Genomic DNA, 25,630 nt, shown 5'->3' with positions numbered 1-25,630 from the left:
ATTTTTTCGACCAGACATTGAACAATTTGTACATGGTGATAAAATCTATAAAAATTTCAAAAAAATAGAACTGAAGCAAATAAGAATAACTATTATATTATTACGATATTTCCTATTCCCTTCTTGAATGTTCTACCACCATTTATATTAATATAATAAAGTATTATATGAATATATATTTTTATCATATGAATTATTTCTATCAGAACAATAACACTTACAAATAATAATAATCCCTTGATGCTGATGTACAATATTTTTCGTTAATCCATGGTTAGCTAACACAAACATTGTTTGGCTTCGGGACTAATAGTTATTGCAAATGCCAATCTAAATGAAAAATGCACACATTCAAAATGTATTGGCACATCTGTAGGTATAATAGGAATTTGTGATATTGATATATTTTCACCTCAGAACTTTGCCATTTAAAATGCTGGCTTTCGACTTTCAAGTCGAAGACGTTGCACAGGTGCCTGAATGGTTTTACTTCAACTCTCTGCGTGGCATTAGCCGAGTTAGTTGTTGTTTTTTCCGTTGGGTATCTGCCACACGAATCTACAAAGTCGTAGTGATGAATGATATCAACTCGTTCAAACTAGCTAATGTGGCAGGAAAAGCAGGTAGATATTTAAGCCCCGAGGAACACTGAAGGATGTTGGACAGAAAAAAAAAGAAGGTTTCTGAACATAATTATATTTCCATAGACAAATATTCTCTTTCAATAAACAATAATTCATTTCGATCCATTCTCCAACCTCATCTTTTTCGATTTGGACGAAGTCGATCTTTCAGCCATCATAAACGGAACTTTGTGTTCTAATGTCATGCAGTTGTCGGGTGGCAGCCCCAAGCAAGCTTTCATCACATTTTCAAGACAAGACCTTTGCCTGTTCAAGGCATTAACAATGGGGGTTCCATGGGGGACGAGAGGAGCCTTGCAAAGGTAACTGAGAAGGGACAGCACAGAATGGAAAGATGTGTATTCTTTATCGGTCCAGTTTTCTCTTTTGATTTTTATCCTTGAAAACAGCTCGGCGAGGAGAATCAAATCCAAAATGATGGGTGTGGCTAGTAGTGAATCTTCGCATGTGTTGTGTATGACTATGGTGTTCTGGCCTCCCATCATGATTTCCGAAGTGTATTCATCGAGAGCTCTTTTCGAGTCACCTATAACATATCCATTAATCAAAAATGTACTTTATTGTCAAAGAAAAAATTATTGTTAACAAAGCTTGAATAAATAAAAAAACCGTCAATTCACAGTGACAATGGAACAATATAGATTCTAACGCTACATGTAGACAGGACATAAGATTCTACAAAGCAGTTAAGAATGGATTTACATCTATAGATAAAATAAATAAATCAGTCGGTTCGAACTCAAGGGTTCAGGTACTCAAAATCTGTCTTCAAGATATTCTTCCAAGCTATTATATGCCAAACAGCCCGAAACGGGTCTGCAAGTGTGTTCCAATAATTGAAAATCTATTGCGACAGTTGTCGCAACAGCATATGCAGGAATAACTTCAGTGAAGAATCCTGCACTGACACCTGTCGGATATAATCAAACGCCCTTCGTAGTATTAGCCGGGGGAGTAGTTGTTTTCTGATAGGTGTCAGTCCATTAACCTAGATGATTCGCAAAAAACTCGCATTTTGTGAATTATCGTTCGTAGGGCGACGACAGCTGGTTGAAGAAAAACTCATTATGAAGCCAATTCATTTTTCAATGAGTTTTATTAAAATAGTATTGAGTATGTTGTTATTTATAGTTACTCAAAGGAGTTGGAAGTTCTTATTTGAATTACCAATTGAAACTTACCGACATATGGAACGTATTTGATAACAACTACATGATCCGGTTTTTCTCCTGGTTTGTATAGAACATCGTTGGAAGATACCATATCATCTACTACATTACTCTTGGAAATCTGAAAAATAGAAAATCCATAACATATGAGAGCCAAAAAACGATTTCTCGTTAATATATTACCGATGTTAATACATCGTCTCTGAATTTCTATTGCCGCTCTATATATTTTTGGATGGAAATTTTGAGTTTATTTATTTTGAGAATATTTAAATTTATTTATTATTCACGGAGAAAGTATTAAAGTTATTTCAAGGACATGTGATACATTTGTGACCCGTTTTCCGAAAAAAAATCACCGAATACTGTCAAAGAAATTATACAAAACTTCAAAAATTTTGAATTCGTACGAACAAGAGTGCAGAAAAATAAACCAGTAGTTAACAATGAAAATATTGAAATTGCAATTTTGGAATATTTTGTGACATACCCAAGCATATTTACCAGATGAGTAGCATTAGAATCAGGAATGTCTCAGGCATCAATACTTAGAATTTTACGAAACCACAATTTTTATCCGTATGTCCTTTCCAAAGTTCAACATTTTGAAGAGACTCATTTTTCACGAAGTGTAGAATTCTGTAGATTCATTTCACTTTGATCTCGAAAAAATGATTTTTTTGGGACAATATTATCTGGACGGATGAAACGAAGTTTACGAAAAACGGGATTTTTCATCAACAAAATTCCCATTATTAGAGCGACATAAATGTACATCCATTTAGAGAACTGAATTTTCCAAAGTCCTGGCAGTTTAATGTTGTACCATAAGAAATGGCAGCAGATATAACCGCCCTCTTCGCTCATTATTTAGCATCAACTGATTTCGAGTGGGATGGTGTTTTTCTGAACACTCCATTAAGTCCGGTGGTGGGGAAATTTTTCATAGAAAATTTCGAACAACGGGCCTAAGAGCAATTGGTTGTGAAACCATATTATTGGCCGTGTTATGTTGATGACACGATTTTCTATCATTTCTGAACTCTCTCAATCCAAAAATCAAACTCACAACCAAGGGACTGTAGCCTTCTTGATGGATGTTCTTGCGAACAGACGTGAAGATGGGATATTGGGCAATAGAGTGTAGGGGAGACCGGGGCAAGATGAAGTTCGGGGCAGCACGGGAAGTAAGTTTGTGTGCGTGAATAGTAATCGTGTTCGGAGCGGCGACAGCGCCATTTGCACGAACTTCACTCTCCGCTAGTGTGTCCAAGCAGAGCGAACAGGTTAGAACTCGTTTTTGCGTTGCAGAGAGAAAAAAGTGATATTGCAAGTGTTTTTTCGCGATATTTGATTCGAAAACTGATGTACAGACATGTAAGTACCTGTGTTAATGTATTATTTCAATCCCGAGCTTATTATAGTAGTCCAAATATTAAATTCAAACCAGATTTTTTCGCCGGGTAAAGTTTGAGGTTAGAATTGCGTCATCTTTTTTACCTACGTGTGGATCGGGGCATAATGGGATACTATCCCGTTTTGCCACGCTCTTGTGATTAAAATAACATTTTCTATGTATTGAAAGGTAAAAAACGAATAAAGAAACCTGGAAAAAAGACTGCAAAGAAGATTAAAAAGACAACTGACAAGGAAAACCTGCAGAAAAAGCGTCAAACCAAAAGATGCAAAAAAGAAACTGAATCGAAGATAGTTCATCCCAAGAAGAGGATGATGACTGTGCTTGCATCTATTGTGGGTACTTATACTCAGATTCAACCGAAGGTTGGATCATCTGCGGCGTGTGCCACGGTTGGGCGCATAATTCATGTGCCGGAGTAGATGAGGAAGATGAAGAGGCACACATTTGTGAACGCTGTCTACCCGATTAACAAGCGTACTCGTTTTGCCCTATAGCGTTTCCCATCTTACCCCAGTTATGGGGCAAAACAGGAAATTTGCCGAGTTTATTTTTTCATTATTTGCCAAAAAAATTCTGTGATTTTGCATGCTACAACGTTTAATTATAAGAGAGAAATGTATAATGGTTACCTCTTTTGTTGAAGAATGTTATTAAAGAGTTTAATTTTCCTTGTATAACGAGTTTTGTGTTAGCTATCTCATCTTGCCCCAGTCTCCCCTACAAGAAACCAACGCACATAGACAGGTACCTGAATGAAAACTCTAACCATCAGTTATAACAAAAGCGAGGGGTGATTAAAAAGTTGATTGAGAGGAATCGACGCATCTGTGAACCCGAGAGTCTCCCTGAGAAAATCGATCACCTGAAAATATCTTCAAAGGAAATGGAAATAGCGAAATAGAACTCGAGCGGGCCATACGACCCAGGAAAGAGCACACCAAAGTAACCCCAGCTAGGCTCATCAAATGAAAAGCTTTTTTCCTTATGTTAAAAATGTAATAGACCGGATTGGGATAATTTTAGAGAAACACGACGTGAAACCAATATTTGAGTCAACGAAAACTATCTGAGAGAGTCTGAGGTCAGCCAAGGACTCCAGAGCTCCTTTAGCAATGTACGGGAATACCGGATCCCTTGTAGCTGCATGTCGGTCTACATTGGAACCACGAAAAGAAGTATAGGAACTCGTATCTCTGAACACAAGAGACATTGTAGCATAGGACAATCCGACAAGTCAGCTGTAGTCGAACATGCTCTCAAAGAAGGCACTCTCATTAGAAAATACATACTCGATAAAACTATAAAATTAACGATAAAAAGATAAAATTACTAGCCAAAAATATATAGGGAGGCAATAAAAATTCAGAAACACGGATAATTTCAATAGAAAGGAAAAGGTAATGAACATTATTGAAATCTGGCTACCTGTCCTCAATTGCACACTAACAAAATTATTTGATCAAGCTAGGAGAAACGAAGCCACGCCCATCTATGATAATATAAAGTCTGAGATAATTCCAGCATTTAGTTTCTGTGGTGTTCTTGCAATGAGAATTGTTGGTGATGATGATCTACACATTTACCCATAATGAACTAAAGTAATGTGGACGTATCTTTATATGTTTATGAAACCTAAAACTTTGCTTTTAGAATTTAGTTTTGATTTGTACACGTATTTTTCAGAGTTCATTTTTGTAATAAAATATTTCCTGTTTCAACTGAGTTTTGATTGTTTTGACATTTCAACGGATATTTATATGGAAGACTTGTATTTCCATTAAATTGAATATTCAGAATTGGTAGAGCACTAATAATAGGGTTAAAACTAATTTATTGGCAGTGTAACACTCTTCCCCAACTTATTTAACAGAGTGCCCCGCTAGCGGGGTAAAGTGTTACAACCGTCATTCGTCGAGATACTATTTTTTTATAAAGGAAATATAAATATTTCAAGAAACGAACATTGTTCAAGGACTAGATACAAAAGAGAATCGTTATTTTAAATTTATACCTAAAAAAAATTATAGGCCGATATGTTTTTTGTGTAACACTGTGCCCCTACTTCCCCTAGGTAATGAACATTATTGAAATCTGGCTACCTGTCTTTAATTGCACACTAACAAGGTTATTGGATCAAGTTAGGAGAAACGAAGCCACGCCCATCTATGATAATATAAAGTCTGAGATAATTCCAGCATTCAGTTTCTGTATTGAGAATTACTCGAGCAATTCAATCGTTACTTTATCGCCTTTGATTATGTCTACCGCAGTACTAAACGAAACGTAAGGGTTCAATCTCAGGGTTTTTTGAAAGGGATTGCTGCTGATCCAATGAGACACAGGATAAGGTGCGAAACAATCTATTTTCAGTTCGAGGGGGAGACAGAGTACTTATTTGTTTGTTGACTTAGTTCTAAAATAATTACAAATGTTTCAATAAAATAGTTAAAAGTAGTTAATAAAAACTTCACACACGTGTTACATCATTTATAGTAATAAAAATCATTACCCACCTAAAATAATTACAGGCACGGGACTCGACGGTGAATCTTGTCCTTAAAGTCCACAGTAAGGTAATTTAGAACGAAGTTCACTTTAAAGAGCAAACAAGAAGAATCTTCGAACAATCGAGCAAATATGGCGCATTAAAAACCGTTTTCACCCAGGTCTCTAGAGACGAAAAAGTATCTCGACAGTCGTTCATAAAAAACCTGACCCTGGAAATACTTTGCCAATGCAAAAAACCCGTCAAAATGAAATATTGGTTGCCTATCCCGGAGGGCATGAGGGCCATCCCTCCTAGCCAAAAATATATAGGGAGGCAATAATAATTCAGAAACACGGATAATTTCAATAGAAAGAAAAAGGTAATGAACATTATTGAAATCTGGCTACCTGTCCTCAATTGCACACTGACTAGATTATTTGATCAAGTTAGGAGAAACGAAGCCACGCCCATCTATGATAATATAAAGTCTGAGATAATTCCAGCATTTTGTTTCTGTATTGAGAATAACTCGAGCAATTCAATCGTTACTTTATCGCCTTTGATTATGTCTACCGCAGTACTAAACGAAACGTCAGTCATCAAAACTGCAGAGCATGGCAAAAAACTAGGAAAATAGCTTCGACATATATCTCCGGCCGTGAAAGTTTACCCTCTTTGGTGAACTTTATAATTTCAACAGAATGTTCTTACTTCTTTTTGTACCATCATTTGACTTTTGAGAAAACGCCTACCAAGAAAAGGGGGATGAGAAAGAGAGGATATTTTAATTTGTTATTGCTTTATATTTTTGAGCGGCATTACCTCTTTTGACCTGAACTGTTTCGGAGCCGACAAGTTCAATCCATCGTTATTCCCAAGATGATTGTAGCTCACAATACTGACTGGTTTGATACCGGCTCCAACCAAGAAATCCACGAGCACGCTCTTGATTTTTGTCTGCCCTGATTTGAAGTCATCACCGGCGATGAAGACGCCTTCTTTTTCCGCGTAATCAATAAGTCCTGGTACGAAGGTATTTTGGGGGGACCCATTAATGTAAGTGCAGCCCATTGCGATGGAGGCATACGCAAATAACACCGAAGGTGGTATTTCCGGGTTGTTCGATGCGATTGCCGATTTTAAATTTTCTGCTGTATCGTTCACCCCTTCTAGAACGTTGGAGAAGCATTCAGTGTTTGCTGTCCAGAGGACAATGACTGTTTCTACCTTGGACGATTCTTTGAACTCGGCGATATCCTTTTTTATTTGGTCCGTTTGTTGTTGTAAGGTACCAGTCAATATGTTGTCGGCACGTGTTTTCTGAAAAAAAAAAACTCCAGTTAACTATTTTGCTATGAGTTTGAAATAACTGCTATTTTGTGTACATATAAATAATCTATCCAGGACCACAGTGACAACAGAATGTGGGTGTGTGAACACTGGGACTATATTCTAGTAACACTTCATTGTGAGATTCTCACTAGACTGTTTATAAAACCGCCATATCTGTTTCGCTAATCAACAGCTTCCTCAAACTGTTATAAACTGACTGAATTACGACAGCCATCTTGGTTTTGGCCAGGTTGGAGCCTGGCTCCCTTACCCTTTATAGTCCAGTCATTATAGTAAGTTCACCTCGGAATTCGAGATACCCAGCTGTAAGTCTGTAAATACTTGTATATTGACACCCTAAAAGTTGTCCCAAAACCTACATATGGTAGGGTGTACGCAACTATCAAATTTGAAGGTCAAAGTTCACACAACTCGTTTTTTTGCGCTTTTTTTGTAAATATCTCATTTCCTATGGGTTTTTTGCTATTTGTAATTATTATCAATATTGTAGAATACAAAATTCTCTACAAATTTTAAAAAAAGTTTTCATACGGTGAACCGTTTTCGAGATAGAGGGCGGAGAGCGCGCGGTCACAGGATCACTTCAGTTCAACCGGTGCCTCCGGTCAAAAACGCGCCATATATAGTTGATGATCTATCGATAAATCAATGATTATAAATATTTGTCAATTTTTATAAACTATTATATTATATTTTATAATTTTTTTCCTAACCTATCCACTTTTTATTCAGTATTAATATATTTAACAACACTCACCTGCCCATGTATGTAATTGCAGAATTGTTAATGAAAATATAGGAATTATATTTGAATTTAAACCTAATTAATAACGTCTTACATGATGAAAAAAAATTAAATAAATCATGAATCAATACATTTATTTTTATTAAAAGTAAAAAATGGAATAGAGGGTACAAAAACTACAATTTATAATTTTAATGATCTTCTTCCTCTTCATCGTCGTCTTCCGGCTGCTGGTAATTTTAAACTGGTCTTCATTATCGTCTTCAACGACATTTGTCTCAAGTTCTTCCATGATTTCGGGGTCAAAGGTCCCATCTTCGTTAATGTCGCTCTGATATGGTAGAGCATTAAGACAAGCTTGCCCATTACATTGGCCACAAGCTAAAGAGCATTGCAAGCCTGCTTTCCTGCATCCGCATCGCGAATCACAACCACTCTTGCAGTTGCAGAAAATTGTATTTAGCAAATCTTCTGGAGCAGGTGATAAAATTGTCATGATAGGCTCCAACCCCATATTGCCCTATTATAACTGCAGTTTTTTCAGACTTTGATTCTTCTATTGCAGTTTCAACAATAAGAACATCCGCATCATCTCTGGCTTGTTTAGTAGTAATATTTGTAGCTTGTAATTTTTCAATTAACATATTGACGAGCATATCTTTGTAATTTCTATTCGATAAGAATTTTTCTTGAGTAACTGGTACAACCATTGTTTCAACGAAACAGACTTCATATGTTTTTGAAAGTGCAGCAGTTCATGTCTGCTGCTCCATAGCTTTTACGTTCTTACTGTAGTCTGAATATCCGTTAAATATAACAATTATTTTGGAACTGTAATGCCTTTGTGAATAATTCATGTATTTATCAAAAGTAATAGAAAAAGTATCTTCTCTGCTCCATACAACATGATGAAGCAGAAATCCGCCATCAATAATGAACGTCACATTATTTTCATTGAGAACAAAATCAATTGGGCTCATGTTGACATACAATGACGAATTTGTTGTTTTTCTCATGCCACCATTATCAAATAGAGCTGTTGGATACGGACTCAATTCATATTGAAAATATTCTTCAAGATTACTTTCAAATTGTTTGCTGACAGTAATTCTTTGGAAGAGTAATAATGGGTCCACTGAAACTTTACAATCATTTATTTTTACACATTTGTTAACACTGGAAAGCGGTATTACTTTTTGGGAACGTTTCAACTTTATTTCATTAAATGATAAGCCGGTGATCTTCTTCATAGACTCTAATCCAATTTCGTAAGCTCTGTGGCAGTTAATTTGCTCATTTCCAACAATTCCAGAAGCTATCGATATTAACTGCGTAGTATTTGGAAAAGGATCATGGAGTTTATCAAATAGTATATTTACATCAGCATTGTCTTTTTTCACTCTTGAGTCTCTGGAATCTACGTGTTGCTTGGTCGACTCCAAGGAGATAATACAGAACTTCTCCATTTCCTCACAAATAGTATTTGTGGCGTACATATAGCATATACCCATTTACACAAAACACTTTCTTTCATACTTCGACCACGAGATACTCCTCCTTCGGTTTTCATGGTTTTCATGAGACTTTGTTCATCAACTATATATGGCGCATTTTCGACCGGAGGCACCGGTTGACCTGAAGTGATCCTATGACCGCGCTATCTCGAAAACGGTTCACCGTATGAAACATTTTTTCAAACAAAATTTGTAGAGAATTTTGTATTCTACAATATTGATCATAAATACAAATAGCAAAAAACCCATAGGAAATGAGGTATTTACAAAAAAAGCGCAAAAAACCATTTTTGTGACCTTTGACCTTGAAATTTAATAGTTGCGTACACCCTACCATATGTAGGTTTCAAGACAACTTTTAGGGTGTCAATATATAAGTATTTACAGACTTACAGCTGGGTATCTCGAATTCCGAGATTTTTACCTAATTTAAGTTTAAATGACTGGAGTATTACACTGGTGTTTGTCAGAAGGACAAACTGGTCATAACTGATCATGGGATGGCGGTATGAATGTCCTCAGACATTAGTACCGCTCTTCACGGTGTACCCCTACCTGACTGGGGTGAGATGGATGAAAAATTGTTCATCTGTTAACGCGGGACATGAGGGCCTCATTAGACAAGTGTCGGGGCCTTCTCTATCGGGAAGGGTCGTCTACAACATAATCTATAGCTTCCCTAACTAACGGATTATCGTGAGTTTCTGCGCAATCAAAAACACGCCGATTTCTCGACTGAATGGACTGTTGAATGGAAGACAGCTGCAATCTCTGCAGATGGCTTCGTTCCTTACGAATCACGGAGCATTCACAATCATCCGTATTAACTTATTTTGTACTCTCTCCAGACTGGAGATATTAGACGGAGTCGCTTGTCTTCAGACGCCTGAAGCATACATGATGACAGGCTTGAACATAGTGTTGTATATGGTAATTTTGTTTTTAGACTCATTTCAGATCTTCTGTTGATCAGAGGGTATAGACCAGCTATCCGGTCCTCGATCCTTGTTTTAACGGATACGATGTGCGGGTTTCAGGTTAGCCTACGATCTATTAGAATGCCGCGGTATTTTACTCGCACTTGCCAGTCGATCTCCCTTCCAGAGACCCTCACTTTCCTAGCCTGAGAAAACATCGTTCTTCTCATGGTTATCGCCTGAGTCTTTTCCGGGTTCACTCGGATCTTCCATTCGAGGTACCAGAGCTCAAGGTCGTCCAATGCACGTCGCATGTAGACGATCCCGAGAATCTCGACCCATGGAATATGAGAGGAGAGCCGTGTCATCGGTGTAGAGTGAGTACAACGAGAGAGAGAGCACAGCTCCCTGTGGCACTCTGTCTTTCAGGAAAGACCCAATCCACGGGATCAGGCCCCGAGGCAGGTCGAACGCGACTAGTTTGTGAAGAAGGCCTTCGTGCCAAACTCGGTCGAAGGCCTTCGAGATTTCTAAAAGGACAACGTGAACTTTACAGTTGTTGTTTAGTTCTTGAATAGTGTTTTCGACCAGTCTTAGAACCTGTAACTTGGTGGAGTGGTCTGTCCTGAATCTGAAATTTTCGTTAGACAGAACATTTCGGCCCTCAACTTCTTCGTTGAGCCTTTGCAGAACGACTTTTTCAGCCAGCTTAGCCGCCGACGAAAGCAGACTGATCGGGCGATAGTTCTGTGGGAATAGCGGGTTCTGACCCTGTTTCTGGAGCATGACGACGATCGCATGCTTCCACCTTCTGGAGAAGTATCTGGGGGCCAACTAACTGTTTATTATATTAAGAAGGTTTTCGACACAGTTGTGACTGAATTGTATTTTTCCAGAAAATAGGCAAGAAGTACGCTCTCTGTGTAGTTCTTACACAGAGAGCGTACTTTGCACCACTTCACGAATTCTTCATACACTTCGTCGTATATTTTCTTGGATTTACTTGGCAATAAACTCAATTTCTCATCCTCAGCTGCTTTACTTATTTCATTTCTGGTGGAGTACAACTCACACTTTCTTCGTCGCCTGAATTATTTTCAATATCACTAATAAATTATCTGTGATCACAAAAATTGACAGCAAATATGGCTACTAGCCTATATAACCTTATTTCGAAAATTGACTGAGTTGCCATGGTAACATTCATTACATCACTTCTTAATTTATTCTGTTCCGATATGATATGAATATGGCCTCACGGTAGTCTTGATGTATTTCTATCGTGTTCTAGATATAAAGAGCTATCCATCTACATGACATCAAATATACCGGTCGTGCATAAAACTATTATTAAAATTGGTGGTTCTGTTCGGACAACATACCGCGCTTCGCCCATTTTACAGTCGCCATATTCGTCCTAGCGAGAGGATTATTCGCAATGTGGTGGATAAATTGGAGTCCACTGGTAAAATAAACGATCGACCAACACCCGTTACGTCGACGAAACGCACGATCTGACAAAAACATCACCGCTGTCTGTGAGAGTGTGCAATTCAATTTTTTATTTTCCAATCGACAATTTACATTGTATAGGAATAGTCAGAATATAGCAACATACAAACATGTCTAATCAGATAAAACTCATAGCAACATACAAACATTAAAGATATAAGTAAAAGTTAAAGCACCATACAAATATTTACAGATACAAATATTCTTCGATACTATACAGACATTTCCCAGTTAAATAGTCCCGCAGACGTTTTTTGAAAGTATTAAAAAAATTTATATTTCTTATTTCAACTGGTAACTTATTGAAAATTCTGGGTGCCATAGACTGGGGTGATTTCAAAGATACATTGAGTCTATTAAATGGTACGGGTAAATCGAAGTTTCGAAGTGATGTTTGGTTTTAGATTGGAGTAAGGTATCTCTCTGCTGAAAAGACCATGTTGATAGTTCGAAAATCAAAATAGAAACCAGTGATAAAATCTTATATTTTTGAAAAAATTGCTTACAGCTAGTTCGACTTGATGTGTTGTCAAGAGAACGGAAGACTCGTTTCTGTGCCAAAAAAACATCTTTGGAGCATGGGGATAGACCCCAGAAACAGAAACCATACCGCAATCGACTATCGATTTGGGCGTAATATAAAGAAATGAGTTGATTCATATGCAGAACTTCCCTAGTAGTTCTGAATTGGTATGATATTGAGTTCATTTTAGATATTAGAATGCGACAGTGATTCTCCCAGTTTAAATGTTGATCTAAATGAAAGCCTAGGAACGAGATCGAATTATTCTTGGTGGAAATATGTGTGTTATCGAATCCAAATTCAATATCCTCACATCTTTTTTGACGAAGGTGGAATCTCATAGAATTTGTTTTCTCAATATTGAGGAATACATGATTAGCAAAGTACCAACCATGCAATTGTTGAAAGACTTCTTGGCATTTTTCCGTCAATAGTACATCTGATTTATTCGAGATAAGAACTGACGTGTCATCAGCATATGAAGTAAATGATGCTGGTACTGATAGGTGATCCAAGTCATTTATGTAGAATATAAATAGTACTGGTCCCAAAATTGAACCTTGTGGTACACCCAGATCAATACCTCGGATCTCAGAACTTTCAGTGCTAACAGTGACATATTGTTTCTTGAAAGTAAGAAAATCTGATATCCAGTCCAATGGTAATCCTCTAATTCCAAAAGTATACAGCTTTGAGAGCAGAATAGAATGATTTACGCAGTCGAATGGCCTGCTGAGATCACAAAAGATCCCAACAGGACATTCGCCCGCCTCAATATTCTGAACTAACTCGTTATAATAACTATGGACCGCAGTTGTAGTTGACCTGCCTCTAAGAAAACCATGCTGATTTCTAGAGAGAATATTATGATAGTAACAAAATTGAAGAAGTCTTTCAAGAAAGAATCCGAGGCAGTCGATTTTGCGTCGCTCACAAGAACAATATAGTGAAGAAGTCCAATTGAATCTGTGCTTAGATATAATGGAACATGAAAACACCAATATTAGAGATGTTTCACGTAGAACTGGCGTTAAAAAAGAGAGTATAAGGAATATTTTGTACCTAAATTCATACGTACTCTTGAGGAGCAAGATTTTGAAGTTCGTTTGGTATTTTATTTTTGTTACCAGTGGGAAAGAGAAGATGCATCCTCCCCTTCCACATTTTATAGACCGACGGGGACACTTCTATCTCAAACGGTGTTGTTAGCTCTCAAAATGGTAGATGGTGAGCTCAAGAAAATCAAAACTTTATAAAAGAATTCAGGGACTTCTTAAAAAAATGTGTTGTGCTCTGTTTTAGGCAATCAAATTATTGAGCCTTTTCTTTTCTACAGGTGATTCAAATTCTGAACGTAACTACACTTCCTCAACACCGATATTCTAGTAGTTAGGGACAATATGTCTATTGGAAAGAGGCATAATTTGTGGTACCAGTGTGATAGTGCCATGTTCAGGGGCAAAGTAATTGGGCGTTAATATGGAACGATACTGGCCGGCAAGATTTCTGATTTAACCCCACTAGATTTTTTCTTGTGGAGTTATCTAAAACATAAAGTTCACAAAGAAAAACCTTTTCGTAATATTGATCATTTGGAAGGGGTGATTCGAAATTGTATCTTGAGTATAAGGCATCAAAATATCAGAAACTCGATTGAAGATGTATCAAGGAGAATAAATATTTAAATTGAAAGGAGTATATTTTTGGAAATTAAAGTTTTGGCTCTCTACTTCCCCATCTTTATACCAAAAATTAATTGTTTTCTTTCTTTCTTTGGGAGATTCCCACAATTTGTTTGTATGGAGAAGTAGATGACCACAACATTTCTTTCCCAAAACCAAATATCTGTTATTTTGTATTTTTCGAATGGTTTTCAATTCAATATTCAATTCCCAAAAATGGTTTGTTATCAATTTAAAAGGTGTTACTGTAGATGCGTTTGATTTTTTCAAAATGTTTTTCTAATGAGTAGTTTTTCTCATTTCAATAATGTGTAATAAGTTTTGATACGAACTACCTATTATATAATAATATATAAATGAACTTTGCAATCACATGTAACCAAATTTCAATGCTTAGCTCTATTTGGATTTTGCAGAAAAACACACATTTAATATGTCCTACGTAGCCGAATTTTCGCATAGATATGGACTAAAAATTTTATTTAGAAAAACTTTCTCCTATAACTTTTTTCGATATTACGAGAAATACTATTTTTTATTTTTCATCTCAATCGAAGTAAAAATTGATGGCGAAGTCAAATTTCAGGTAACGCCATTAATAAAAATAATTCTCATATAATGCAGATTTTTTTCACTGCATATGGTTATGTTCTTCTTCTTTTCTTTTCTATTCAATGGCCGCAGCAACTAAGGCTGTCCGGCCAGTATGGTTATGTTCAAAATTACCTGGTTGGCAGCTATGAATTCAGGAATGTAAATGGATGGACGTGGCTTCATTTGTTGCATCTGCTCCTTCAACTGTTGCTGTAGAGCCGGCTCCAAAACTTGCGCTCGTTCTACAGATTCTGCCAAGTTCGCCGAACTGATGTCCCAGCCATCGATAACAATGTCATCGGGGTGAACCATCGGCAGCAGATTGGAAAAGGGGACAAATACGTCTTCCCCCAAACGCACTGTTCCAGCCTGCGTAAGGGATCCTTCGAGAAAAAATAATTGAATAAGTTGTTGAAAAAGACAAAATAATGATCCAGATTTACAACTCTTAAGAAAAGGTTACAAAATCAGAGGAATATTAGGCTCAATATTATTTAATAGTATATACAAGGTGGGCCATACGGCACGGCAGAATTGTTAGGGAAAGAACTCCCTGTGAAAATCCGAAAACACGTCAAGTTTGTTTTTAATGGGGACAAGTTTTATCCTGAAAACCATTGCAAATCTAAGCGGGATGTTATCCCCAAATTTTTTCAATGCGAATGTCTTTTGATTTTTTATTTACTGCTTGGCTTGAAAAACTTTACTCGTTCAGGCGGTATGAACTTTTGAATTTTCAACAAAACGTAGGTACAATCCAAAAAATGAATGATTTTTTTCTGAAAGCTTGCCGTATTAATCAAGTGAGTGCTGGAAATGTTGTCCGCCACCTTCAAACAGTTGTCGTACACTATTAAGCACATATATACTCGCTGAGATTTTGATCCAATAACTTGAACATAGTTCGATGTGGTTGTCGTCTTTCCGGATACAAGTTTAAATACATTTCCGATGTTCTACCACTCTATCGTGTTTGTAATAAATTTGTATCATATCTCTTTTTCCTCATTCGTCAAAGCAATTTTTCGCCAAAAGTTCAATGACTTGTACAATAACAAAATGTCATTGAGTGTAACAAATTGAAAGTAAAATTTAGAAACATCAAAGTCAAAGCCTATTATGATAAGAATTAATTTTTTCAATATCTCCAATTTTTCGAAAAAGAATGATAACTTATGATACATTATTGAAAAGGTACAATCTGGTTCTATGCAAAACAGAAAAAATTCAATGTAGCTCTCATAAGAACAAATAAAGTTGATGATGGTGGCCGGAAGACGAAACGTTGGATAGCAAATCTAAAAACACCATTATGTAGCAGGGAAAAAGTGGCAACGTGGAAGTGCAATTTATTTTCGAATCCTTCGAAAAATAAAGCCAGAAAAAATAAAAACCATTTTCCGAAATTTCTGTTTTTTCCGGATATCTCCAGATATACTCGGAATTTCAGAAATTTCTCAAAGGCATATTGTTAGTCAGGTAAATGCACAACTTTGCTTTGAATTACCCTGTATAGTGATGTTAAGAAAAACGTCGGAAAACACATGTATTGTGATACATAGCTCAATTTGTTATTGCAGTGGCTACAAAAATCCATGAAAAAAAAAACTAGAGGTCCGTATTAAAAAAAAGATGAAATCTAATGAACGGAACATCGCATTACAAATGGTTTGTATCATATTATACCAAATTTGAACAGTATTAAATGTTTCTCTGTCTTTTTTAATATCATTCGAAATGGAGGCGGAAGAGCTAACAAACGAAATTCGAGAGTTCTAGTTTTTGGCGAATATTTCAAAAACAACAAACGATATGCTTGACCTGAAAAGAGATTATTCTAGTTATTCAGAATTGGACATTTCTGTCCAATTTAATCGACCTTATAGGTCTCGCTGTTTCCGAGATAGCAATAGCGGGATCAGCTGAAAAAACGGCCTGCATATTGTGTGATTTGTTTTAAACGGTTCATATTTGAAAAAGTTATGCCAACTTGAAGAATACTTAATGTTGAATAAAAAAATTATATCAAAATACTGATCAGTTGATTTATTGGGTATGTGTTTCCCGGAAAACGTGAGGGTTGGTGTCACTACAATAACGGCAATTTTGCCTGTGAACATTGCCGTTCTTCCGGAATGGATGGATGTATGACCTGGGGGCTTTTTGTTATGAACATACCGGTAGTTGTGAATTTGGATACAAGTTCCCTCAAATATTTTCTACAGATAGGACGATTCGGAAAACGTTCATTGAAAATCCTTTCGGTCTCGTGAAAGTTATATACAGAGATTGTTGACGTGATACCTTTCTACAAGTAAAACCGAAAACTAAATGAGAATATTCTAACTGGACAATAATGTTCATTGTCGTACTGACATTTTTGTCGTTTTTATTAACAAAAAATAACTCAGCAAACCTTATCGGGTTGTTGGAATTGCCATATGGCAGATAAAAAGGAATATTTCTAGAAATATCGATATTAATGTGTTTGTCTTCAGGAAATTATCAAATGTTCGGCCATTTTGTAGTAGGTGAAGATATTGAATTCATATTCTAGGGATGTGAAGTATTCGTCAGGTGCTTCAAAATGATGTGTCACAAGACCCCCCTTTCTATTTAATTTTTTTCCCAGATGGCGCCCAGTCGCCATCTTTAAAGCTTCATCTGTCAATTTCACTTCTAAATAAAGTATTCATGCATTATTTCCATTATCCCAAATTTTAATTTTTTGAGTTGACCCTTTAAAGAAATAAAAGAGGGAGGACATTAAAGAAATGCACTGTATACCACGACACAAACACATGACATTAAAACATAATAAAAAGCAATAAAAATAGTGAATATGGTTCACAGGTGGTCGATTTCCATTGCAGTCCATGATGAAATTGGTTACTATTGAGTACGAAATACTCCAAAAAATACCTCCTCACAAACCTTATGATAACTATAGTAGTCCAAGATTTTTAGAGAAATATAGTTTTTTCAGACAGTATATTTTTTATAATTCGTGCCTGAATAAAATATCAGTGATGGTGATTCTTATTTTCAAGAGATTTCAGGGGGTTAAAATTAAAATTTTATTTTAATTTTGAGTTGACCCGTTCAAAAAATAAAAGGGGGGGACATTAAAGAAATGCTCTGTATTTTTGTGTGTGAAACGATTTTCTCATAAATGAAAGATAGGCAGAGAATCTTTTGCCGTTAGAAAGTCTGGGAAACCAATAACTGAAATACTCGTACAGGCAAATAGACAAAAGCTAGTATCTAATACATACCATACCAGTTTGCTGATTGTATTCCTTTCTTCGTAGGCCACGACATTCCCAATCGATTGGCTATAATAGCAGCCGTAAAAGTTGACCCATTATTTCCTCCCCAGCCTACTAGCATAACTCCTAGTTTGGGAACACGTCGCGAAGTTTTCAAGACCAAATTTTCGCATTTTGGGGTCACCTAGAACGGAAAGAATTCAATACATAAACGAGGTCTGTTCATCTGTTCCAAAATTAGGTAAATGTTCAAATTTCGCGGGTTGCGTAATATATTCGATTAGTAATTTTTTACTTTTTATGTTGGCTCATGCATCTCAAACATACGTTCCCATTTTCGGCTGTTCTGCATGTTTAGTTTGTTGGTGAGAGGCATAAAATCTGTTTAAAATCTGTTTTTCCGTTAATCAGCTGTCGCCCTCATACGAACGACAACTCTCAAAAGTTGAGAACTTGTGCGAGCTAAGGACTAACAAGGTCTTACCTTTTAACGTGTGATTCCTAAAAGTTAGAAGGGTTTTGAGTGTTCGCCGATTTTCTACTATCGAAAAAAACGGATGAAAGAATTTCCATCAACTTTTGTATGAAGAATGAAAATTAGTGCTCAAAAACGCTTGAAATTTTGACAGTGGCATACGGTGATTGTACTTTGAGTCAGCAAAATGTTTACAAGAGGTACAAGCTTTTCACAGAAGGTCGAGAAGATGTGAATGACGACGCTCACCCTGGACGCCCCAGCACATCAACAACCGACGAAAATGTTAAGAAAATTGTTATGGAGGATCGTCAAATCGCTATTAGAGAAGTTACTGAGGATGTCAAGAGCGTGTACCATTTGTAAACATTTTTCTGATTCGAGAGTACAATCACCGTATGCCACCGTCAACATTTCAAGTTTTTTTGAGCACCTAATTCCATTTTTTACACAAAATTTTATGCAAATTCTTTGATAAATTATTTTCGAACACTTTCAACTTTCATGCCTCTCACCAACAAACTAAAAATGCTAAACAGCTTAAACTGTGAACATATGTTCAAGTTGAGTGTATAGTCGAAGTAAATTTTACTGTGAATACTTAAAGCTATCGGCATCTCAAAGTCCAAAAAAACCAATACAGAGAAATAATGCTGCTGCGAACTAGTCCACGTGTACTGAAGAATAGGCGGTTTGTATTGGATAATTTTTACTAACCGAGTTTCATGATTGGCTGAAGAGTCATAAAATTAAATTTGAAGTCATGTTACGGTGACGAATAGAATGTGGGGATGAGTATCGCCTTTGTGTCGTCAATGCTCAGTTCAGGAACTGATCGCGATTTGAGTGTTGAAATTCGATATTGGTGCAGTTATGATTACTTAAAATTTTTGTTATCTCTTTAAAATTTGGCGTCTTTGGACAAGTACTAATAGTAATAACGAGTGTGATAACAACGCAGACTTTTTCCAGTGTAGTGATTCCAATAGCGATGGTGAACAATGCGAAAAACAGATACTAGTGAATAAGATTCGGATGTATGTTTCAATGTATATAAGAATCTACATATCAAGTTTGGTTTCGAGGGAAAGAAACTATTACAAGCAACATCAGATTTGACCAAAATTCCTTTCTCTGCTGTACGTAAAATAGTCAAAAACAAACCTTATGAACGCAAGACGCGATGTGATACGGGATTACCAAAACCTTGTTCATCTAATAAAATCATTGAAAAAAACAATATACGACTGTTACAAAAGCAATGAAATTCCTACAACCGAAATCATAAGGAAGAAATTGAATACTTCGGCCATAACGTGAGCTGCTGTGACAAAACTCATCAGAATTGGATAAAGAAACTAGGATTTAGATTTAAAATAATACTTATAACAAATAACTAAATATAGACAAGAACAACGGCAAATTTTCTATTTGGACGAAACTTGGTATGTCACTCACGACACAGTTACGAAAGGGTGGACTGATGGTTCGAGAATTTGTACGCCTAACATGCCTGCAAACAAAGGATCGCAGTCATGTGCATTGCGGAGAAAGTGAAGGATGGGTTCCGAATTTTTTGAAATTATGTGGAAAAAAAACTTGAGGACTGCAATGTTAACTATCATAAGAACATGGAAGCTAATATTTTTGCGGAATGGTTTGAAAACACATCGATCCCAAATTTGGATGCGAATAGTGTAAACTTCTTGACAACGATTCCTATCATTTGCGACAGCTCATCAGCAGCCGAATAAAAATTCGAGGAAAGTTGAGATACAAAGTTTTTTAATGGATAACAATTTCTATTTTGAAGATTATTACACCAAAAACCAACTACCTACTTGCAGTTTTTCAGACAAAAACATTCGAAAAAGTGTATTCCCATACTGAGACTTCCCCCCTATTTTTGTGTTTTCAATTCTATCGAGTTGATTTGGGAAAAATTGAAACAAAGCATCTGGCGTAAAAGAAATTTTCCAAAATTTGATAAGAACGTAATAGAGCTAGTTAAAGAAATATATACTATTACCGAAGAACACTGGCAGAAAATGATTACAAAAGTAATTTTAAATGAAAAAGACTATATGGAGATTGGACACTTCCATATTACTGGTGGAAATAAATTCATTATTGATCAAACGAGTTTCAGTAGAGCCTAGATGATGACAGTACGACCAGCTGTCGAAAGCGCTCGCAGATAATTAAATAGAAGTTATAAAGCTTCAAATCCTTTTTGTGACTTACATTTAATATATATATATATATATATATATATATATATATATATATATATATATATATATATATATATATATATATTATTGAATAACGACATTAGTTAGCTCACTAACTATATTATTAAAGAGGAACTGTTGAAAGATAGGTTGCACTATATCGTTTACTTGAACTATACCAATATAAAAAATCGCTAATCGAATGTACGTAGCCGGCGAAGTTTGAACATTCACTTTGTTTTACAGACCTCGTAGTCTGAAAAGACCTGATGGCATGGTTTATTTGTTTTGTCACCAAGGACCAAACAATTCTCGATGAATTAAGACATTATTGTGAGACTATCAAGATCTTTGATATGATAAGTTTAATATAAAAACGGTGGATCAAGTACAGATGTTTCAAATCTGGTGAAGGTCAGGTCTATCCATGGAAAATTAATGACGTATTCATTTAACTTGACAACCAAATTTATACAGCTGTGTTTTCACATCAGTTTCTGAAGTCAGTCATTTGTAACTTATTCATTTTCATATTTGAATATTCAGATTTCCAATATCATTAACTCATTTATTCAAAATTACCTATTCAAAATAATTTTTCACTGATAAAATTACCTCGATTTATTTTAGTGAATGATATTTTCTGCTACTCATCGCTAAATAAAAATCAAATTCCACGAGAGTAAAATAGAGAAAAAACAGAAGGAATGGAACCTACGTTTCATGCTTATGCATTACAATGAATACAAAAGGGAAATTTTGTTATAGTAATAATTTAGGAACACCTCCATAAGGATAACATGTCTCGTTATCGAAGGAGTTGAAAGAAGTATCGAAGTAAAGAAAACCAATTTCTCCTAAGCTTGCCACCTTTTAGAGAACAATCACGATTTCAACATGCGGACTATGATATTACATACAGAAAATAAAGTACAAAAATTGAACTTGTGAGGCAAAGTTTAATTGTTTTTTAGGCTGTATAAAAGGTAACTTCGAAATAAAATATCTTCACAAGTATTTTGTGTCTAAAAATATAACACAGCGTCATCAATATAGTTGTAAAATCAATTAAAGCTTAACTTTACTAAAATATTATCTAGTTTCAACACAGCGTCATCAATATAAATTTCACTAGTTCGGACTTCCATTGTCTATTATATAAAATGATTTGAAATCCCTGAAACAAGTAAAAAAGAATGATTAAAAAAGGATAGTTGAAAATAACAATTATATTAAGCAACAATAAACCTGAAATGAAATGATAGTGAAATAACCTACAAGTAAAAATATAATAATTGAATAAATAAAAAAATAAAAATTAAAGGGATGCAAAAAAGAAAATAATAAAAAATAAAAAGTGTAGAGATTCCAAGTCACGTTAGTTCACGACGTTTCGATTGTTGGTATCTACAATCGTCTTCGGGTGATGACTGGACTGATTCCTCAGTCCAGGAATCAGTCCAGTCATCACCCGAAGACGATTGTAGATACCAACAATCGAAACGTCGTGAACTAACGTGACTTGGAATCTCTACACTTTTTATTTTTTATTATTTTCTTTTTTGCATCCCTTTAATTTTTATTTTTTTATTTATTCAATTATTATATTTTTACTTGTAGGTTATTTCACTATCATTTCATTTCAGGTTTATTGTTGCTTAATATAATTGTTATTTTCAACTATCCTTTTTTAATCATTCTTTTTTACTTGTTTCAGGGATTTCAAATCATTTTATATAATAGACAATGGAAGTCCGAACTAGTGAAATTCATCACGAAACATTGTCAATCACCTTCAAACAACCGTCATCAATATAGTTGTAAAATCAATTAAAGCTTAACTTTACTAAAATATTATCTAGTTTTAACGATTTACTTTAAAACTCCTGTATCAAGATAGGTAATTTCAAATTTGTTTTTGAAATTTTTGTTAAGTTGATATTGAAATACTGAAAGTAATTTTTATTAATTGAATGGGTTTGAATCAAACGAGTTTAATTTTATGTGATTATTTTCCTTCAGAAAATTTGGTTGTTCATCTAAAAACTATTTTCTCTACCAACCAATGAAATAGTTTAACTGGGAAAAGGAATGAATAAAATCATTTCAACAGCTAATTATAAGAGCAAATTCAAACAAAAAACTAAATACAGTTTATTGCAGAAATTTACAATTTATTGTTGAATATTTACAATATTAACAATGAATGTGATATTAGTAATTTTCACATTATGGATTTTCATCAAGTATTAGCCAATCAAGCCAAAAACAAAATACAGTGCATTTCTTTAATGTCCCCCCCTTTTATTTTTGGAACGATTTCAGTGATGAGAGGGTCAACAGCAGTTTCCGGCATATTCAAATTCAGTTCTCCTGTTAAATTTTGATCAATAAATAGAGGTCCTACAATATAGTTTCCCAATATTCATGCCCAAACGTTAATTTTTTCTGGATATTGGGTATATGTGTATCCCGGAAAACGTGAGGGTTGGTGTCACTCCAATAACGGCAATTTTGTCTGTGAACATTGCCGTTTGAAAAAAAAAATACATTCGTCACTATAACAAATATTGTGGAGATAGGTAGGATGCCTTGCAATGGTTTCCGTCATGATTTCGCGGAATTCTGTTCTTCAATCAGGGCCATCTTCAGTTAATTGGTGTACCATTTTAATTTTGAATGTATGATACCTATTCCCCTACGAAAGTCTCCACACGGTAGAAGGAGACACCTCACAAACATTCGCGACGGAATAAGTAGAATGTTCAGGATTTACTACCATCTCACCAATTATTTGCACTTGTTGTTCTTCCGCAATGGACGGATGACCTGGGAGCTTTTTGTTATGTACACTACCGGTAGTTGTGAATTTGGATACAAGTTCCCTCAAATATTTTCTACAGATAGGACGATCGGGAAACGTTCATTGAAAATCCTTTCGGTCTCGTGAAAGTTACGCGTCGCACCGTAAATAAAAATCGTATCAATTTTTTCTTCTAATGGACGAGAATTGACCATTTTAGAGATTGTTGACGTGGTACCTTTCCACTAGTAAAACCAAAAACTAAATGAGAATATTCTAACTGAACAATGATGTTCATTGTCGTATATACTGACATTTTTTGCCGTTTTTATAAACAAAAAAGAACTTAACAAACCTTATCGGGTTGTTGGAAATGCCATATGACAGATAAAAAGGAATATTTCTAGAAATATCGATATTAATACGTTTGTCTTCAGGAAATTATTGAATGTTCCGATATTTTGTAGTAGGTGAAGATATTGACTTCATATTCTAGGGTTATGAAGTATTCGTCAGGAGCTTAAAATTATGTGTCACAAGACACTCTTTTCAATTTAATTTTTTTTTCCAAATGGCTCCCAGAAACCATCTTGAAAGTATCCATGCATTAATTTCATCATCCCAAATTTCAATTTTTAGAGTTGACCCGTTCAAAAAATAAAAAGGGGGGAACATTAAAGAAATGCACTGTATAAAAGATTTCATAAATCCAATAATATGTAACTGAAGTGAAAGTAACTGGATTCCTTATGAGTACACTTACTTGTAAAAAACAAGTCATCTACTCAATACATCATAATAATAATAATTATAATATCACGAAATTTCATCATTTCCTTTAAGTTATAAGTCAACTAGGGCGCTTTCCTTTTTGAAATCCTCATAGATTTTATTGATGCATGGATATTAAATACATTCATAATACAGTCATTTTAAATTTTTAATTTTGGAACCCTATCTAGAGCTAATAAAATTGGAAAGATATCGGTAGACAAGATATCGTTTGGAAATTGTATTTCGTTCAAATTACCAAAATCTCTAAACTTATACATAAATGGTGTAAATTTAGTATTGATATTTTTAATTTCACAAGACACTCAGCAATGATCTGAGTTTGAATAGTAATCCTGCACCCTATATTTCGAAATGTTCAAATTTTCATTTCAAATTATACAATACCGTATTTTGCTTGTTTGAGTATTTCTTGTTGGATGATCTACGATTTGTTTGAACTCAAATGATTCTAAAATACAACAGAGTTGTTTTATCCCGTTCCTACTCACGTCAAAAAAATCGAAGTTGAAATCTCCAGCGCAAATGAAATAACCCTATTTGGGAGCTATATCACTGAGTATATGTTCAAATTGCATTAAAAATAAATGCTCATCAGTGTCCGAAGGTCGATGAACTGTTCCCAAAACAATTTTTTGTCCCCATAAGAAAAACGTGACCATTATTGCTTGGTGTTCACCATCTCTAGGTTTTTTACAAAATGGGAATTCATTGACGATCTAACCCACCACCTCTTTTGGGTTTTTTCGATCACGCCGGTAAATTGAATAGCCTGGCAATGAAATCATGTCATCTGTTATACTGCTATTGAGCCATGATTCTGACACTGTGACGATATATTTATTATAAACCATATCTTTAAAGCTACCGACATCTGATAATAAAGCGAGCGTGCATTAATATGGCAAATTTCAACACCCATCTTCATTAACTAATGTCCGTTGGAAAAAGTAGTAATTTCATATGAGCTCTTTTTCCGGTAAATTCTCTTTACTTTTTTTGTAAGCTCTGTATGCATTAACATCATCGATATCTCGAATATTATCGAAAACGTTTGCATAACAATGTTTTAAAACTTCCCGAATTTTCTCGGGAATTGATTCCGAACACATTCCTGATTTTGCGCTCTTGGTAGATAAATATAATACCCATTTCATAAGTCAAGAACCGCAAGTCAATAATGATAATTTGTCGGTACTCACTTTGATCGTATTCCCTTCTTTTTCAGCACTAGTGTATTGATATTGATACTTGGCTTCAATGAAGTTATCAGTATATTCAACACAATCACTGTTTACAATAATCTCCATGATTTTAATTTACTGGGGCAATTTTGAGTATAGCGACATGCAGCGATGCAGCACGTTCTGAAATTGTCAACACAACCACCCGTTTAACAAAACGCTGAAAATTATGAATGTTTTGTGATCCCACCAACAACAGATATCGTGCAGGAATAACAGCGAAGCCAACAATTTAACCATTTTCATTTGCTG

General features: G+C 35.2%; 1 protein-coding gene across 1 annotated transcript; it reads right to left on the bottom strand.

The window, feature by feature from the left end:
* Positions 1-680: 680 nt before the first annotated feature.
* On the bottom strand, positions 681-25,630 carry Inos (Inositol-3-phosphate synthase). Its single transcript, XM_074175892.1, has 6 exons — positions 25,337-25,630; positions 17,837-18,014; positions 14,694-14,944; positions 6,544-7,041; positions 1,826-1,934; positions 681-1,170 (listed from the first exon to the last, which is right to left on the bottom strand). The coding sequence occupies exons 1-6, from the start codon at positions 25,442-25,444 to the stop codon at positions 737-739; spliced, it is 1,578 nt and encodes a 525-aa protein (XP_074031993.1). The 5' UTR covers positions 25,445-25,630; the 3' UTR covers positions 681-736.

Source organism: Leptinotarsa decemlineata, unplaced genomic scaffold (assembly GCF_025532065.1).
Source record: "Leptinotarsa decemlineata unplaced genomic scaffold, Ldec_3_MD MMD2_tig00001393_RagTag_RagTag, whole genome shotgun sequence".
Lineage (NCBI taxonomy): Eukaryota > Metazoa > Arthropoda > Insecta > Coleoptera > Chrysomelidae > Leptinotarsa > Leptinotarsa decemlineata.
Note: the sequence above shows the minus strand (reverse complement) of the source record. Positions and strands in the feature narration are given on the sequence as shown.